Source organism: Conger conger, chromosome 9 (assembly GCF_963514075.1).
Source record: "Conger conger chromosome 9, fConCon1.1, whole genome shotgun sequence".
Lineage (NCBI taxonomy): Eukaryota > Metazoa > Chordata > Actinopteri > Anguilliformes > Congridae > Conger > Conger conger.
In genome coordinates this window covers 19007233-19025531 of record NC_083768.1, presented here as the reverse complement: position 1 = coordinate 19025531, position 18299 = coordinate 19007233, and the positions used below count along the sequence as shown (strand labels likewise).

The 18299-nt window shown below is 44.4% G+C and overlaps 1 protein-coding gene across 3 annotated transcripts; it reads left to right on the top strand.

The window, feature by feature from the left end:
* Nucleotides 1–1155: 1155 nt before the first annotated feature.
* On the top strand, nt 1156–16988 carry LOC133136490 (catenin beta-1). Of its 3 annotated transcripts, none has more exons than XM_061254021.1 (17): nt 1156–1342; nt 9376–9426; nt 10026–10250; nt 10437–10690; nt 10774–11012; nt 11394–11595; nt 11795–11939; nt 12476–12579; nt 12677–12706; nt 13090–13428; nt 13812–13970; nt 14135–14254; nt 14344–14494; nt 14585–14706; nt 14977–15037; nt 15337–15560; nt 16201–16988. In XM_061254021.1, exons 2-16 carry the CDS (start codon nt 9414–9416, stop codon nt 15540–15542), a joined length of 2370 nt encoding a protein of 789 aa, XP_061110005.1. In that variant the 5' UTR covers nt 1156–1342; nt 9376–9413; the 3' UTR covers nt 15543–15560; nt 16201–16988. The 3 variants fall into 3 exon arrangements, with proteins under 3 accessions (XP_061110005.1, XP_061110007.1, XP_061110006.1); XM_061254022.1 differs by lacking the exon at nt 1156–1342 and adding an exon at nt 2658–2780; XM_061254023.1 differs by lacking the exon at nt 12677–12706 and having other exon boundaries at nt 1157–1342.
* Nucleotides 16989–18299: the final 1311 nt, after the last annotated feature.

The following is an 18299-nucleotide window of genomic DNA, read 5'->3' as shown; positions in this document are numbered from 1 at the left end:
GCAACTTGATAAGACATGCACACACACACACACGTACACACTTATGAAGGGGATTTGTCTCATATAATGTGTGTGTGTGTGTGTGTGTGTGTGTGTGTGTGTGTGTGTGTGTGTGTGTGTGTGTGTGTGTGCGTGCACATATGTGTATGTGTATGTAGGGTGACATCAAATAAGTTATTTACATGCATGTATAGCTCCAAGCAAATAATTTTGTTCTTTTTTTATTATATAAATGGAAGCAGGACTAACCACACAGTCATGGGTAACTTCTGGTCTTCAATTCAAATTCAATTAATAAAAAAAAAATCCAAAACAAGTTTCTAATATATAGGCTACTTTGTATCCATCATCTCATTGAATGGAGGCTATAGGCTAACGTACTGCATTAACGTCTACGACTGTATCTTTTTCACAACTCAACTCACATCGTTTACATGTGGTCAGACTTGAGCACGATTTAGGCAACATGTCTCATTTTGATCAATGAGGGTGTATTGAAGTAGGACTTCATATAGCAGAATCGGCTTTTGTGTGTTATGCCTCAAATCTTTAAATCTAATGTAAAGATCAATTAATTGAACGAATTAAAGACATTCCACAGCCTCGCTGCTGACATCAAAACATAGACCGTATAAAAATAAATAGTTTGTGTGAAGGTTGTGTCGCTTTCAAAAATCTACTTTTTATGTGAACTTCATTTGTAAAATGTATAATATTTTCCTGCAAAATATATTTGTCAACGAATATTAAATGTACGATATGTTTTTATGTACTCGACAGTGGTAGCTTACGTTTCGTCCACGATCACGGCTACCTAAGCTTCAACCATGAACGATACCAGTAACTTTGGGCTCTCGGTCACTTCCCAACATCCTTCTCACAAAAACACTCACATTCCAACCTAATGAATCTACTTCGCCGTCCACAGATTCAAAATATCCCTGCGCGCTGACCGCACTCTTAGATGCAGCGTTATTTGTTGATTAGCAATAAAACGTATTGTGAAATGGAACAAACTGTCTATAAAATATAGTATATGATATAAGGATAGTAGATTGATGATTTCATATGATTTCATAACTACGATTGGAGTAACTATTTTTCTTGACTGCGGCAGAATACATTAACCACATAGCTGGTATAAGAGCTCTCTCTTTCAGTCGCCATTTTAAGACCCTGTTTCCTGTGCTCGGAAGCCGTCTTCTCACTGCAGCGACGGCGGAGCAGGAGTGGCAGACGGATTTAATAGAGGGTGGTTCGCTAGTTTGTTTTCTTTAATATTATCAGACGCGTTGGCCGTACACCACTGACGGAGAGAACGGAAATACCGTTTTTGTTTTGGGTAAGTTTAATAATTCCCAAGTTCCTATATAACGTTAGCTAGATAGCTGTTTTGGATTAGCAAACTAGCTAACTAACGTTAGCTAAATATCGAAAAAAGAATCCTACTAGGATGTGGAATATGGTCTTCAAGACCGTCTTGGTCGGAATTTTCCCCAGTAAGCCCTAAGCTGGTTACACTTTCAAGCTAGTTTTGAAGTGTTCTACTCTAAGGAAGCTTGACCAAACATGAGAATTTACCAAATCTGTGGTTAATCAGAGGATTTCGGTTGCTTTCCGAATCGGGAAATCACGTTTAGCTAGCTATTTAAATGGTAACGTTAGCTAGATGGTTGGCAAGCTTGCTATTTGGCGAATTAGTTTGGTAACGTTAACTAAGTAAGCCGGTGCATAGGTGGCCATATAAAATCAATATCGTTTGTTTTTTTACCTGTTCCCTGTTGGGATTGCAAGAATGGATAGCTAGTAAATCTTAGCTGGCTAACGTTAACTTGGGGTATTTGGGAAGAGGTAGACCAGTAATCCATTAGTCCAGGGTCGATCGTTTTTTAATAACAATGAAATGAGCCATCTAACGTTATTTAGCCAAACTTCAACGTTTGCTAGATATGAGTAAGTTGGCAAGTGGTTAGTTCACCAATTGTATCCAGCGAGATACGCGTGTTTTATCAGTTAATGTCTAACTTGGCTAGTAACTAGGAAGCGTTAACCAATGTTGATAGCTAGCTACTTTGCTCTAAGTTAGTTCACCCAGCTTGCTTAGCTAATTATCGTGTTGGGTAGATCCAAGTTGGTTGTCTAGCATGTTGCAAACAGACGAGGTCTTAAGCGTGCCAACGTTAGCTCGTTTACAGTGGGAGCGTTAGGCGTATAAATCATGGTAAGATCTGTTGCGCGTCGCATTTTTAGACCCGAGCTGACGTTGGGTGACGAATTTATTAAATATCACACTGCTAACGTCGGTAGACTAGCTATATCCCGAGTCGTGCACACTGGCGAGTCATTGAGCGAATTCGACGACGCCTAACGTTAGCTAGTTAGAGCTTTCGTAGTAATGTTATGATGGTTGGTTGACTCTCAAAGTGGCAAGCCATGTAGTAGGGTTTCTATCCGTCGTTTAAGAAATATAGCTAGTCCACTTGCAGTACAATTTCTCGGACTATGTCCTGCTTTACAAACAAAGCCAGGCCCGGTCCCGAAAAATTCCTTCGCCGTTGTAGCCAAGTTATGTTCGAAAGGAAGTTGAGGAGGAGCTTAAGTTGAAATATGAGTGTGCGAGGCCGTGGTTAGATTGTTCATTGGAAACGGAGTTGAGAGGCTGAGACATGGTTGTGTAACGTTAAAGCTCTTGACTTGGTGTAGGAAGGATTTAATCTGAGGAAGCTCGAAACTGCAACATACAGTGCGGGGGCAACTTTGGAAATACCCGAACTATTACGGTAAATTGTTTAACTGCGATACGTTGTTTTGTCCCAACTGTGCCGATGTCTTTTTGTTACATTGCTACTGTTTCCGTCTTTCGGTGAAGTTGTCACTTGGAATTTAAATTGTGCCAAATTATTGATGCTGTTGACGCTAATTTAAATTGTTTTTTGGGGTTTCTTGCCCCCCCCCTTACATCTTAGATTTATAACCTGTAGCACGTTTCGGCAAATGTTGGCTTCTCAAAACAAAACCTTGAAAGTAAATATATTTGAAAGTACTTCCTTGCGGTCATTTATCACTCCGGTCTAATTTAATGTTGGAGGTCTTACTGCTTTTCCTTTCATCTACAGCATTAGCCTTGAGCACCACAGCAAGTATTCGCTGCATTGTGCTCTAGGCTAAGTTTTACTGATCAAGTCTCTGTTAAATGTTGTAGTGGGTGGCATTTTTGCATGACCCATGTACACGCTTCTTCCACCATACTTCGAAGCAATTTTGCAAACGTACCAGGTGGCATTCACACGTTCACCGTTGTTTTGACTTGTGTGTAACTGCCTTTAAGACCCTGTGCCTGGGTATTGAATTTGGCCATACCCTCCTTGGTTATTAAACAAGTGTAAAATCCTCAAATCTCCATGTTGTACCTTTTTGGGGGGAAATTATATACATTCATCTTAACATCAGAGTACTCCTAAGAAGTTTAGTCTGGAATTTGAATTTCATGAGTGTATGGAAATTCTCCTCCACGCGTTGGATTTTTGGCTAGCTCTGTAGTATAGGTTGTAATGAAGAAGCCAGCAGTCTAAAGCTCCGCTTGCTCTTGGTGTCAGGGGGGTGGGGTAGGGTGGTCATTTGTTCCCTTTGAAGATCTGCCCACCAAATTGCTTCCATATGTATTTGAGGAGTATGGCCAGGCGCCTGCACAGGCAGGCTGCTGGTGTGCGTTTTTCCGATCCCCATCTCGGGCACTTCCACCAAGTTCTTTGTGCTGAGACACCACACGCCCAGTGCTGCTGTGTCCCGTCTAACGGGGAACGTGTTCTAGTGTTTATCCCCAAAAGGACTGTTAACATGAGGTGTGTGAAAGTGGGCTTGTTGTGGTTTTAAGTCATTTTAAATTTTAAATCATGCTACTGCTGCGTTTTTATGTGAATGCTTTTCGTCTGATGCTGGGATGTTTTCCTTTCAAGTCAATTTCTGAATTTTGCAGCATGAATGGGGCTTTCAGGGAGTTGGGTCTGGAGTAATTCAAGTCTGCCCACCTGATGTTCGGGGCTTGTTTGAATATGGTCCATTTTAACAGCGTGGAGACTTGCTACACAAAGGATCTACAGTCTGACACTTGGCTTGTATTCAACAAAGGGTCTAATTTCATCTTGCTACAGTTAAAATGCATTCGTTTAAAAACGTTCCCAGAGCTTGGTCGAAGGAATGGGATGTGTTGGTCGGGCTGGATCAGTAGATGAATGAGATGTTCATGTTTTTGGAGAGGCGAGGATTGCCTTTGGTGATGTTTGAGGTTAAACCTTGCTGCTTAATTTTTAAAGTGCGACTGTGTGATTTTCTTTTTGAAATAAGAACTTGTGTGCCTGGTTATTGCCTTGTCTCTGAAATTGTTATACTGTGTAATACATGTGGTGTTTTGCAACAAGTAATTTTAGTTTTTGCTGCTCAGCTGGTGCTTTGTTGCTGGTACGTTTGTCTAATGGATTGCATGTTGGTTGGTGTACGTAGCATAATTATAACTGTTTAAATGATTATCCATGGCAACTTAATAATAATGCACATTTAAAGCGATTGTGATCAATCCTGTGTAGTTGTATGGAGTTTATACGTTTGACAGGACAAAGGCATATTATCACCTGTACTTGAGAATACAGACTGAGGACACCTATAAGAATCGTCATTACCATATGAATAGTGGGCCGGCCCACCATGTAACCTCACTCCTGTCTGTGTCCTGAAGGCATATTTTCTAGTAGTGGTGCAGGTAATGCTTTTTGTCCATTTAACACCAGTAGTCACCGCTTTTGAATTTCTGCCTTTTCACGCTTACCTTGGTTTGTACATGCTCAGAAGATTATAGAATCTTGCCTTTTGAGGGAAATTCGTTTGCTACCCTGCCGTCCCCACCCTTAAGATCGAATGGTCTCTTTTCCATTGTAATGTTAGCTACATGGCAATTTGGGTCATTTTATTGCTTTCTTGGGGTATTTTTGTTCAGATGCACTGTTTCTGGGGTTCACTTGGGAGAATGTTGATTGCAGTTTCTGTAATCTGTATTCCCGTTGTGTAACTCAATTTTAGGGTGTATAATTGGCAAGCAAAAAAAAAAATAATCAATTTTGCAAATGATCATGATGTAGGGAGGGTGGATGCAGGATGGTGGCTTTCTGCACATAAGACAACTTTGCTCTCATATGATCAGTTTCTTAATCGGAGAACAGTTGTCATTGGTGTGAAATTCTTCCGATTCTAATAGGTCAGTGTTTCCTATTATGCTTGTCCCCTACCCCTCTAAAATTAATTGTACCTTTGATTCTTTTCTTTATTAAGCTGTAGATAAATTTAGTCTGCAACACCCATCAAATTCCAAAATTGTATTTTGTACTTGGATGCAACTGCACCTCTGGAACCATTCCAGTTTGATTTGCAAAACTTGACATTTGGCATTGTTGTGCAGAAGAGCATGATTCATTACCGGCGCAGTAATACTTTTGCTTGTTTGACTGGATTGCAGCAGAGCCTCTGCTGAAAGGCCAAGCTTAACTGTTGTGAATGTGACTGAAGCTCTGTGGAACTAGTCACAAACTGTCTGTATCTGTAGTCCTGTAACTTAACCCCCTATCGACAAGGTATTTGTTTGTGCCACAGACATTGACAAGTGTTAATGGTGCAAGTAGTTGAATACATTGTCATACATCTGTAACTGATCTAATTTAATTGATATACTGGATGAATATACTTGTCAATTGGATTTTCCCCTTTGTACAGGTCACTACACTACCAGCCATCGAGTTTGTAGCCACCTCGTACGTAACTGCTGCAACTGCATCTAGGTACTTTGACCAAACTGCAGGGGTATTTCAAGATGTGAAGCATCACTGAATCAAGGAGATGTGATGTGTGGATTGGAGTCTCAGCCAGACCAGACCTAATGCTCAGCAGCACCTGTTTTGGACTGCATGTGAACCCGCATTGAGATTCCTGCAGTTAGTCTGATCTGCAGTGGCAGGATGTGGAGCAGTCTGACTGCTGACCGTGCACATTCCCCAGCGCTATGGGTGCAGCGATCGTCTGTTTCCCCTACAGTGTTTTTACAGGCCACTTGTTCCAGCTATGGATTCCGTGTTTATGCCTTAAGGCAGGGGTGTCAAACGCCAGTCCTGTAGGGCCGCAGTGTCTGCTAGTTTTTGGTCTTTCAGGATGAGGTAGATTTCAAAGTCTTTCATTGGCTACAGTCCACTCACCTTGTTCAAGGCCTTAATTGGCTGCTGATTGAAAGGAAACCACAAAAAAACCAGCAGTCACTGTGGCCCTCCACGACTGGAGTTCCACACCCCTGCCTTAAGCTATATCAATTTGGATTGTGGCTCAATTACTCCTCTTTCTTGCATTGTAAGCTGCTCCAGATAGGAGTGTGTACGATGACAGTGAAGTGAAGGGGACTCTCTTCTGACTGAACACAATGTTGGGAGTCTGTTTTGATTAGAGGTGGGCAACAAGGATGGTTTAATGTCAACATTATTGATAAGTGCATGAATGACACCAGAAGACCGTTTAAAAAGTGAACTTGTTTTTCGCCAGGGTAATTGGTGGAAACAAAGCTACATGTACACCCGCCTTCCAGAAGCAGAATTTCCCTCCCCTTCCCTGAAGTGACACTAATACGACCTTATGGGTGCTGGCTGAGTTACTCAACCTTGCTCATTCATGCAGCTAGCAAGAAGAAATGGCTGTTCTTTAATACTTTGATTAAAATTATGGTAGGGCACCTATCTGCAAATGTTTGTCCGTCTTTGGTCTCAGACTCATTGGATTAAACCAAGGTCTCACTTGCTTGTATTGCACTAGCGTCAAATTGTTTTGCTTTATTCACCCTGGCCATCACTATTCATTACACATTCATCAGCGTTTCTGGTGGACAGTTTGACCCAATATTCTCCTAGTTCAGTGCATTAAATGTAGATGTTTCCTGTGTATAGGCCAGGCAGGCATTCAAACCAAAGGCTAGGCAACTGTATCCATTGTCAGGCTGCTGGAAACCTCTGTGGTTTAAATTGCCTTAATAGGGACCCTGCACTGCCAATTTACTGCAAAGATAATGCTCTTGGTAAAAAAAGGCTTTAAATCAACTCCCAAATGACCATAATTTAACATGCAGCCATCTGTCTTTGGCCGAGTGGCTTGCTTTTAAGGCTGGAGTTGCTGCCTTTGTCTACACCTAGTAATGCATTGTGACAGCTAGCATTAAGTCCAGTGGTATGGCTGGTGTTTGAGGGGTGCCTGGAAAAGAGTAGATGACTCAAGGGAGAATGGATGAGTTCTGTTCAGTAACCCCCACTGTTCAACTGCCCTTTACTGATAATGAACTGGCATTAGAGCTAATGTGAACGGTGCGTTTTCCTGTGTTTGGCTCTGGAACCTCACTGGGATTGCTACATAATTCATATGGTAGTAGTTGTATTTTATTCAGTCATCACTCCCAATACGTTAAATATAAAGAGTCTAAACGATGTAAACAATACAGTATGTAATTGGTGGTGATTGTAAAGGCACAGGAAGAAGCATAATGTTTATATAAGCCTATCCTACATTATCAATTTAAACTACCCTCAATCCAAAAAAAATACAAAAATAATTTACATTTGTTACTCAAATAGCTTTTATAAACCATTATTTTGAAGGTTGATGACCACAGCAGGATTCTGAGTTAGATGGTGGGTGGTGTCTTGAGAGGCATCTGATTAAGGAGATTATGTAATTATGACCCAGTTTTCTGTACTGTAGCTACATACTCCTGCCCCAAAAATCTTAATCTTAAATTAAATGATAATCTGCTGCACAGTGTCACTCCATGTATTGCACACACGTTTTGTAGTCATTCCCAACATGGAACTCTATTGGAACTCCGTTATGCTTTCCTCTTCACCCGACAGACCGCTAGTATAGTTTTGCTTGTGATGGCTTGTTCACATGCATTTGCCGCTATTTCAGTTCGCAAAAGGTTGTCCCAAGCCGATGACTAATTTGCGACTAAATGGAGACTTTGGACGAGCGGGTGGGTGCTTGCCTCCTGATGAGTCAACACGCGGCATGGCCTATTGTGTTCTGTAACGAGGGCTGTAATGCTCCCATTCACTCACAATGGCACAATGTCAGGGAGCCAGTCGGGGCAGTGTTCGGTGAGTCGCAGGTTTTTATCGCTCCTGCCTCCAGGGCAGTGGGGCGGAACCCCCCCCCCCATCCAGAGCAGTTCACACTTCCTTCCCCTGAATGATTGTGCTGGTACACCTCAGCATGCCCGCTGCCTCTGGTTGGGGTGAGGGGCACTGGGCATTTTAATCTTCTGCTTGTGTTGTGTTCTACAACACCGTTAAAGTGAACCCTAAAATGTCTACCCTTTGTTTCTGCTAACTATGAAAACTACATCTACCCTTTAGTTTATCCTGAAACTAAGTAAGTAGCATGGGTTTTTTTGTTTTTTGGGTCATAGTTTAAATGAGGTTTTATGGTTGGGCCGTAACACCCTGAGGATAGGAATCCCTTTACTAGAATTAATGTGGAAGGCAAGGTGGAGATTTTTTTGGGAATAAAGGGAAGATGGGGTGGGGCTGGTTTCTCTGTGGAGAAGGGGGAGAGGCATTTCCTGAGGAGATGGGTCTTCAGGTTACCACCGAAGGTAGGGAGGGGCTCTGGTCCTGTCTAGGCATGTACAAAGCAGAATGGTATCGGCCAAATCTGAATTGGCTAAACACTTCTTGTGGTTAGCTTGTCAACAGAAGTTGATATTTTTGCGCTTTACTAGTGTGTGGTCTCGTTTGGGCCTTGTGTAAGGGTCCATACTGCAGAACGTAATGTCTATGTAGTGTTATCTGGTTGTCTGGTAATAACTCAACTGTGAGGGTGGTTCAGGTAGAGTAATGCTATATATTTTTTTTTTTCATAGGTGGTGGGTGTTTCTTCTGTAACCCATTAACTGCCTACTCTCCTGCCTAATTGACACTGCTTTGAAACCGGTCTGCTCCCTGCCTTGGTAATCTTGGAAATTGCAGGCGTCTCAAGGCTGTGAGGCATGTTGTGTTCACTGAGCCGACAGCTGCCTGCAGACACTTCCTGCTCCAGCCAGTTTGTGTAGCCTGCTGGTGGCATTTTGCTGGCTTTTGGCTCGGTGGGCACTATTTTTATTGGCCATTCTGCCCTGTTCTTCAGGCTTTCAGGGCTTTAGGTTTACAGGCTCCTGGAGGGAATGTAAGGGGCTGGTGCGTTGTGACTCATAGCCCCACAGTTTGTGGCAAGCAGCTCAGCTTTGTGTGTGGCAGCCTGGCTCGGTGGTGATTTTTACCCAACCGCTGTGCTGAAGTTCCCAATCTGTTTTTCTCTTCACAGAGTAGGAAGCTGTGCAGCCTGAGGGGTTTGAAAGGAAGATGGCTACCCAGTGTGAGTTGTGTTTCTGTATTTTTGTGAAAGTCCTCCCCAGTTCCTTACCCCCTACCAGTGGACAGAAATGCAGCAATTTTAAATTAATATTAACCAACTGACACTCTCATTTTGAAGTACTTTAGATATGCTGTATTATATCTGTGATATTTTATGATATGCAGTATTTTCAAAGCTTGTCTGCTTCCAATACTCTCTGTATTTAAGGCCATAAGCCAGTGACCACTTGTTTAATCTTAAAGTACTTTACATGTACTTCACTTTTGTTGGAAACTCCTGCTTCCCCTGAATGCTTAAATTGCACCCTTTTTAAACTTTAGCAAGTTCATATTGGGAATTCATAGCTTGACCAAGAGTGTATTCACCTCAGTTGCAACTCATTAGGGCAGGAAAATATAACGTGATGGATCTAAAAAATAAAAGTTTCAGGAGCACAATAATGTAATGTAACAGTTACAATTTCCTGCATACTGTCTTTTGTTAATCATACCTTACACAGTATGACTTGTATAATAATAGTTCATTACCCAGTCCTATTTTATATGTAGGCTTTGTTGGTGACCTGATCAACCTGACCATGCTTTGTTTGAATTGTACAGCCGATCTGATGGAGCTCGACATGGCCATGGAGCCTGACCGCAAGGCGGCGGTGAGCCACTGGCAGCAGCAGTCCTACCTGGATTCTGGCATCCACTCTGGGGCCACCACCACCGCCCCCTCCCTGAGTGGCAAGGGCAACCCAGAGGAGGAAGACATGGACAACCAGGTCCTGTATGAGTGGGAGCAGGGCTTCTCCCAGTCCTTCACTCAGGACCAGGTGGCAGGTATGTTTTCTCCTGGGCTTGGGTTTGCAGAAAGAATACTTTTAACTGTCTGGAAGTTGCTTGCATTCAACCAGGCATAGGCAAGCTACATATACTTTTCTTGGTCATTTTGGCTTTGGTATTCAATTGCATGAATTGCAGTAGACTCTGCGGTCTGTTAAAATGCATTTTTCCTGGATTCTGCAGACATGGATGGACAGTACGCCATGACCAGAGCTCAGAGGGTTCGGGCAGCCATGTTCCCAGAGACCCTGGACGAGGGTCTGCAGATTCCGTCCACGCAGTTCGACGGGGCGCACCCCACCAACGTGCAGCGCCTGGCCGAGCCCTCCCAGATGCTGAAGCACGCCGTGGTCAACCTGATCAACTACCAAGACGACGCCGAGCTGGCCACCCGAGCCATTCCCGAGCTGACCAAACTGCTCAACGACGAGGACCAGGTAGGACCGGCTCCGCGCCGTCCCTTCGCCGTAGTCTTGATCGCTGTCCGTGCGGCTCTTGCTTACATCCCGGTCCCTCTCAGGTGGTGGTGAACAAGGCGGCCGTGATGGTCCACCAGCTGTCCAAGAAGGAAGCGTCGCGGCACGCCATCATGCGCTCGCCCCAGATGGTGTCGGCCATCGTGCGCACCATGCAGAACACCAACGACGTGGAGACGGCCCGCTGCACCGCCGGCACCCTGCACAACCTGTCCCACCACAGAGAGGGCCTATTGGCCATCTTCAAGTCTGGAGGCATCCCCGCCTTGGTCAAAATGCTGGGGTGAGTGGGGCTGTGTTTCCTCATAACTAAGTGTTTAGACCCATGGCCGTATGAGGCAGGCCCTGAAAGAGGCTGAAACCTTCCAAGAACCAAGGAAGAGGAACAAAACTTACTGGAAATCCAGTTTAAAATTCAAAGCACAAGAGGGCCCAGTCATTCCCAGTGAGGGCCCTTATCCTGGTTCCATGCTGGCTCAAATGGTTAACGGCTTCAATTTGACCAATTACTGCTTTAATTGAACCTGAACCACTGTTTTAGTTCTGGGATTGGGTAATAAAAAAAACAAAAAAACTAGTAACCCTTCTGGCTTGCCACTGAGAACTTTGAAGTTTAGGAGCCCTCAATTTGGAACTGGATGGTAAATGCTGCGTCTTGTTTCAGATCTCCTGTAGACTCCGTGCTGTTCTATGCCATTACGACCCTCCATAACCTCCTGCTGCATCAGGAAGGAGCCAAGATGGCTGTGCGCCTGGCCGGTGGTCTGCAGAAGATGGTGGCTTTGCTCAACAAGACCAACGTCAAGTTTCTCGCCATAACGACAGACTGCCTTCAGATCTTGGCTTATGGAAACCAGGAAAGCAAGGTACAGGTTTCTCTGCGAACAGTTACTCCAGTAGGGACAGTCAATGTTTGTTTAACCTTCAGATTTTAATCATGTATCCAAAGGTAATGGGAAATGGTCTGCTGTGAATGACTGCAAGAAGCGCATTCTAATCACAGTAAACGTTTGCCATACTGCTATACTGACTGGGCGATACTGATTTGCAATGCTCTGTACACAGCTCATCATCCTGGCTAGTGGTGGACCCCAGGCCCTGGTCAACATCATGAGAACCTACACGTATGAGAAACTGCTGTGGACCACCAGCCGTGTGCTGAAAGTGCTGTCCGTCTGTTCCAGCAACAAGCCTGCTATCGTGGAAGCCGGTATGTTCTGTCCTTCCCTTTCCTATAGAAAACAAGGCTGGGTGGTATCGCAACATTTAACTAACTCCATAACGATCATCACCACCATGTGTATCGCCTTGGTTCAGGATAATTTCTCCTGGAACCATTAATTTCACACAGCCTCAAGTTTGGGTGTTTACTCTCACATCAGGTGTAATGAGGGCAAAAGAGCGGCAGTACACCACATGGTGGCAATGATTGCATTCGAGAACCATGACCTCTAATGGCACTGAACTTCTCCCTAACATTCAGGTGTCCTATTTTGTAGTTTCTCTCTTCCCTCTCCTTTGGACTATTTTTGTACCGCCCAAGTTGATTTATGATAATTTGTAACACAGCCTTGGAGCTTTGTGAAGGGCATTGTGCTGTAGGCACGCTTTCCTTGCCCATGGGGATGAGTCTGGTATAACCGTTCTTGACCAGAGTCCTTGAGCAAGCAAGGTTTAGCCTACATTGTGCATGTTTAAAGATCAAGCAGCAGCCAGTACTGAGCCCAGTGTACATTTTGTTTTCAGGTGGTATGCAGGCCCTTGGACTGCACCTCACAGACCCCAGCCAGCGCCTAGTCCAGAACTGCCTGTGGACTCTGAGAAATCTGTCTGACGCCGCCACGAAGCAGGTAAGAGTGCCTCGTGCCACACCGACTCTTGTGCTCCTCCCTAAATTTCTCCTACATAAGAGCTTTCTTTCTGTCTCCTTACCTTTCCATGGAGAAGACGCCTTTAGCTGAAGTAGATGTGATGCAGGTAAAAAGTAGCCTTTTCCCTGCTTACATGCCAGTATTAAGCCAGTTTTGGTAAAGCGAACATTGCCCAGGCTGGAGTCTTTAACTTGGCTTCCCAGTTCTTCTGGAATATAATGCCTCAGAATATGACTCAATTAGTCTTCTAGAAAATGGTTAAATGTTAATGATTATACTTAAGTAATTTTTAGAAGATTTGTACTTGGAAGCTGCTATAGGCCTGATCTGAAACCGATGGCCTTTTGGTCTGAAACGGAGTACGTTTCATGTCCGGGAGAGGAAAGCAAAGTTGAAGAAGCCAGAATCTTGCAGCAGTCCATTTATCAGCCAGTCTCATGAACTAGGCCTGCTGTTAATCGATGCCGCTTCTCCCGCATAATGCAACAGGAGGGCATGGAGGGGCTCCTTGGGACTCTGGTGCAGCTGCTGGGCTCGGACGACATCAACGTGGTGACGTGTGCCGCGGGCATCCTGTCCAACCTCACCTGCAACAACTACAAGAACAAGATGATGGTGTGCCAGGTGGGCGGCATCGAGGCGCTGGTGCGCACCGTGCTGAGGGCCGGGGACCGCGAAGACATCACCGAGCCCGCCGTCTGCGCCCTGCGCCACCTCACCAGCCGGCACCAGGACGCCGAGATGGCCCAAAATGCCGTGCGGCTGCACTATGGCCTGCCTGTGGTGGTAAAACTGCTGCACCCTCCCTCACACTGGCCCCTCATCAAGGTAAGTGCATCCCATCCGGCTTGTGGCCAAGTTGCTCAAGACCACGCCTAGTCAAGAGTCTCCAACGGCTAAACAGTTAGTATGGTGTTCTTATGCCATGTTTACTCTCATGGACCTCTAACATAATTATGCAGAAGTGTGTATGTATTTTGAAATCTGAAATTCTAGGACTGATCCCAAAAGTTGAAGCTTGTCATTTAATCACCGAGTTACTCATCAGGTTGGCTGGACTCACTTGAATGCACTTTCTTCATCTGCAGTAATGTGTGTGCAGTAGCTCTAGTCAGACCATTTCCTTAGATGGAGAATACAGTGTGTGATGCTGGTGAGGTGCCTGGTTCATAACGGCCATTTAAAAGCTTTAATCCCCCGTTCCTCCTCAGGCTACAGTGGGACTGATCCGTAACCTGGCCCTCTGCCCGGCCAACCACGCCCCTCTGCGGGAGCAGGGCGCCATCCCCAGGCTGGTGCAGCTTCTGGTCAGGGCCCACCAGGACACCCAGAGACGCACCTCCATGGGAGGAACACAGCAGCAGTTTGTGGTGAGTCATTCGATGTGCCCATGGACTGACGCCTGTAGTTGCTGATGGTCGTGCTGTTACTTTGATTTCTTTCAAGGAGCTGTGGCTGCAGGGACATTTTGTATTGATAGTTAAATTTAACTGTCTTGATGAAGATAGGCTAAATCTGTGTTTCTGTCCTGCAGGAGGGCGTCCGTATGGAGGAGATAGTCGAGGGCTGCACCGGAGCTCTGCACATCCTGGCCCGGGACGTGCACAACAGAATCGTCATCAGGGGCCTGAACACCATTCCTCTCTTCGTTCAGGTAGGGCTCGATCTCTGTCGAGCTGCAGGCCAGGCTCGTTTCTGTTCGAACCCGGCCCTTCTAACGCCTCCTGTTCTCGTCCGCTGCAGTTGCTGTACTCGCCCATAGAGAACATCCAGAGGGTGGCCGCAGGCGTGCTCTGCGAGCTGGCCCAGGACAAGGAGGCGGCCGAGGCCATCGAGGCGGAGGGAGCCACCGCACCCCTCACAGAGCTCCTGCACTCCCGCAACGAGGGCGTGGGTAAGTGCGCCTCCTGCAGGCGGTGAGCTTTGGGACGCGGGCTGGAGAAGCGACGTGTAGCCTAACCTGTGCTCCCTTCTCCCTCCGCAGCCACGTACGCCGCGGCAGTGCTGTTCCGTATGTCCGAGGACAAGCCCCAGGACTACAAGAAGCGCCTGTCTGTCGAGCTCACCAGCTCCCTCTTCAGGACGGAGCCCATGACCTGGAACGAGGTGCGTTGTTGTTTTTTGCCCCAGATACAGCGATACTTTCGTTTCGTGCCAGTCATTGTACCCGGGAAATCAAAGCTTGTTATGCCGAACCTATTTATTATTCTTGGGGAATGTTCTGTATTGGGACAAGATGTTTTCTCAAATGAGACTGACTTTGAACTGCAGTGGAACATTTTCTCTGGCAGACTATCCTTTGGAGGCTAATTTCTTTGTCTTTTTTTGCACCCCCTTTGCACACTGTTCTTTCCTCTCCTTCCACCCTTGATGCAGACTGGAGACCTTGGCCTGGACATCGGTGCCCAGGGAGAGCCTCTTGGCTATCGCCCAGATGGTACGTAAACCTCCATTATCCTTTGTCTGTGCTCCCAGGACAATTGCTGCAACTTGCAGTTCTTGCTCGTCGAAGCTTTCCTTCTGAGAATATGGTCATGAATACCTGTGGCAGTCAATCGCGTAAGCTTTGTGCCAAACCTGATCTTCACCTGGCTAGCTTCATCCTCAAACGCCTTCGGCCAGGCGAGCAGCCAGCAGGTGCATGGCTGTGTATACAGACCAGTCAACTGCAGTGAGGAAGAGATGCATCTAGTGTTATGCTGTCTGGGATGCTAATGTCTTTCCTGTCCCTTGCAGACCCTAGCTACCGCTCCTTCCACTCGGGCTATGGCCAGGACACTATGGGCATGGACCCTATGATGGACCATGACATGGGTGGCCACCACCCTGGCGCAGAGTACCCAGTCGATGGCCTGCCCGACCTGGGGCACGCCCAGGACCTGATCGACGGGCTGCCCCCAGGCGACAGCAATCAGCTCGCCTGGTTTGACACCGATCTGTAAATAACTACTACTTTTTAGGTAAGGAATGTTGTATTGAAGCCAGTGAAATTCCAAGAAAAGGGTCTGTTCAAAAGAGAACTGGTACCGGCATGCGTTTCTCCCCCCCCCCCCCCCCCCCTACAAACACCCCCCAACCCTGAAAGATCTGTTCGCCCACACCCAAGATCCCTCTAAGCGGTTCTGGCACACTTACTGACACGAATGTTCTGAAGTTCATTGATATTGAAGGTTCTGATTAAGCAGCTCAAGAAGTTGGGCCGTAAACGAGGGGGAAAATTCCCACCATACATTTAATGGGGCTGGGAAGCCAATGTATAACCTTTTTTGAGGCTCTTTCAAGTGTTCCTTCTGTAGGCTTTTAAATGCAAATGAGAAACACATGGCATCCTGACTTGTATATTTTGTTGGTTAGGAATTTGTTGAGGCAGGAAAATGGAGCACTGCTGCATAAACTGGGCTTTTGCAAGTTTAGTGTCTCACTCAACACCACATGCAGCTGATTTTAATTGAATTTCAGAGCTCACCATTAGATTCAAGGAACTAAACTGAACGTGTATATCAAGAGAAATCATGTGTCCTTCCTGACTGGAGGACAAAATGAGTGTAGCGTGTTTACAGATGCTCTCGATGCTCAAGATTTCTTCATTTTTCTCCACAGCTGTATCGTCTGAATGAACCTGCATCGTGATTTGGCCTGTAGAGTTGCTGGAGGTCTTGAGTGGGGGGGCTAGTATCTCGGAAAGTGCCTGACACACTAACACAAGCTGAGTTTCCTATGGGAACACGTGGAAGTATAACTTTTTTGTTCTGGTCCTTTTTGGTTGACGAGGAGTACTATGAAGGAATTGTTGGAGCGGATGCCTAATGAAAGAATGCTGAAGAGGAGGATCTAAAGATGGAGTTCCAAACCTTAGCCTTGCCTGTTTCTTTTTTACACTATTTTTTTATTACTCAGTCTCTGTATGGTACTGACCTAGCTTGCTTTAAATCTAGCCCTAGACTTTTTTTGTTTGTCTTTTTCAATCATTTTTTTTGCAGTCATTTGTATTCCTTTGAGTCTCCTGTAGTGTTAAGTTATAGTGGTAATGCTCCATCAGTTTCTAAAATTTTCACGTAATGGTGTAGAACACTAATACTTAATCAGTTGAATTGTATTCGGAATAAAGTGTAACATTGTGTAGCTTTTTATATAAAATCAAATGGAAATGCATTCTTATAAATGCTTAAACAAGCATAGAAAATGTTTTCAGTGTCTGTTCCAAAGGGGGGAGGTGGGGTTCCTTTTCTTTTTATTTCTTTTATTTTTTTCCTCAGGGGGTGGGGAAATGGATTTTTTAAAAATGCTATCAAAGGTAGTTTAATGAGAACGAGTTGTTGTAGCCTGCTGTGCTTATTTTGGAAACATGGTTATGACATGGCTAAACAATAAAATGGACTTTTATTTCAGCTTTCCTGTCTAGGTAATTTTATTCACTTTAAATAAAAAAAAAAATGGCATTCTGCTTTTGTAAAGCAGTTTCAAACATTTGGCTGCTTTTTGCCAGTGTAATCCTAGTGTCATTTTATTTCTGCTTTAATTTAATTTGGCTGTTTCACTTACCGGTGTGTAATGTTTGTCTGAGTACTGTGCTTGAACTTTGGTAATTTTGTGCCTTTATAATGGTTATAGGAATTGGTTCAGGAGCCGATGTAGTTTAAGACCTATGAAATGGAAATGGAACAATTATGTTATTCCAGCCTCTGAGTATAGAATGACAATACAAATAACAAATGCAAAAAGGCACCAATGGCAAGCTGCAAAATGAACAAATGGTCTGATCAAACAAGGCTAGCATATTATTGATCATTAAAACCTCTGTCCTGTAAAATAACCATGCACGCATGAGAATCATGAACTAATTATACTTTTAACTAAAATCCAACTTAAAATTGAGAACTGTGTGGGGAAATGGGCTTTTTGAAATGTGTACATGTACACACACGTGCAAACCATTTGAAATGCAAGGTGTGGACCTCTCTGCTCAAGGATGAGCAGGCCTACTAAAACTAAAGGAATGCTGATGTTAATATATTATAGGCTATCAGTGTATAACTGAAGTGGTTTTATTTATTGGATTAAGCTATACAATTAATGCTCCAAGAATTTGTAGAGCAAAGACAAACCTTTCTGACAACCAGTGACCACTGATTCAATAAATGTAAATTATGGATATACACAAGTACTGTGTTCCAACATTGTAGATGTCCCCTAGTTTTAGTTGCAGTTTTCCTAGAATTAATCATGTAATATAATTACAATTGTGTCTGGACAACCTCTAATTTGAATCCCTCGTGATTGCATTTGTTTTAAGACTCTTGATTGTGATCAGATGTTTGCTGTTCAAAAAGTATTCACATTGATTTGCTATCCTTACATTTTGAAGGCAGCTCAACTGCCATTTGCATAAATGTAACTAGGTATTCTATATTTCATTTGTATAGGCTACTAGCTTTAGCTTTTGAGTTGCTTGCCAGATATGCACGTTTAACTAGACAGGCAAGCATGCCTTCAGCTAATCTAAGCTTGTGAAGACCCGGACGTAAGCCACGACTGCGTATGTTGAGTGCAAAACGTTGGACCTCATTTAATATGAATGGGGAATATCAGACTTTTGAAAGAAAAATAAAACTTCCATGATGGTATTTTGAAACTTGATGAAACTTGTTCACATAAAAAGCATTCTGAAAATATGTAACCTGTAAATCTAAATATTTTTT

Bases quoted from the DNA above. Each gene is read 5' to 3' on its own strand.
- LOC133136490 (XM_061254021.1), top strand. The intron at 12,580-12,676 runs GTAAGAGTGCCT...TCCATGGAGAAG, and splicing joins CTGACGCCGCCACGAAGCAG to ACGCCTTTAGCTGAAGTAGA. The intron at 15,038-15,336 runs GTACGTAAACCT...TGTCCCTTGCAG, and splicing joins TCTTGGCTATCGCCCAGATG to ACCCTAGCTACCGCTCCTTC.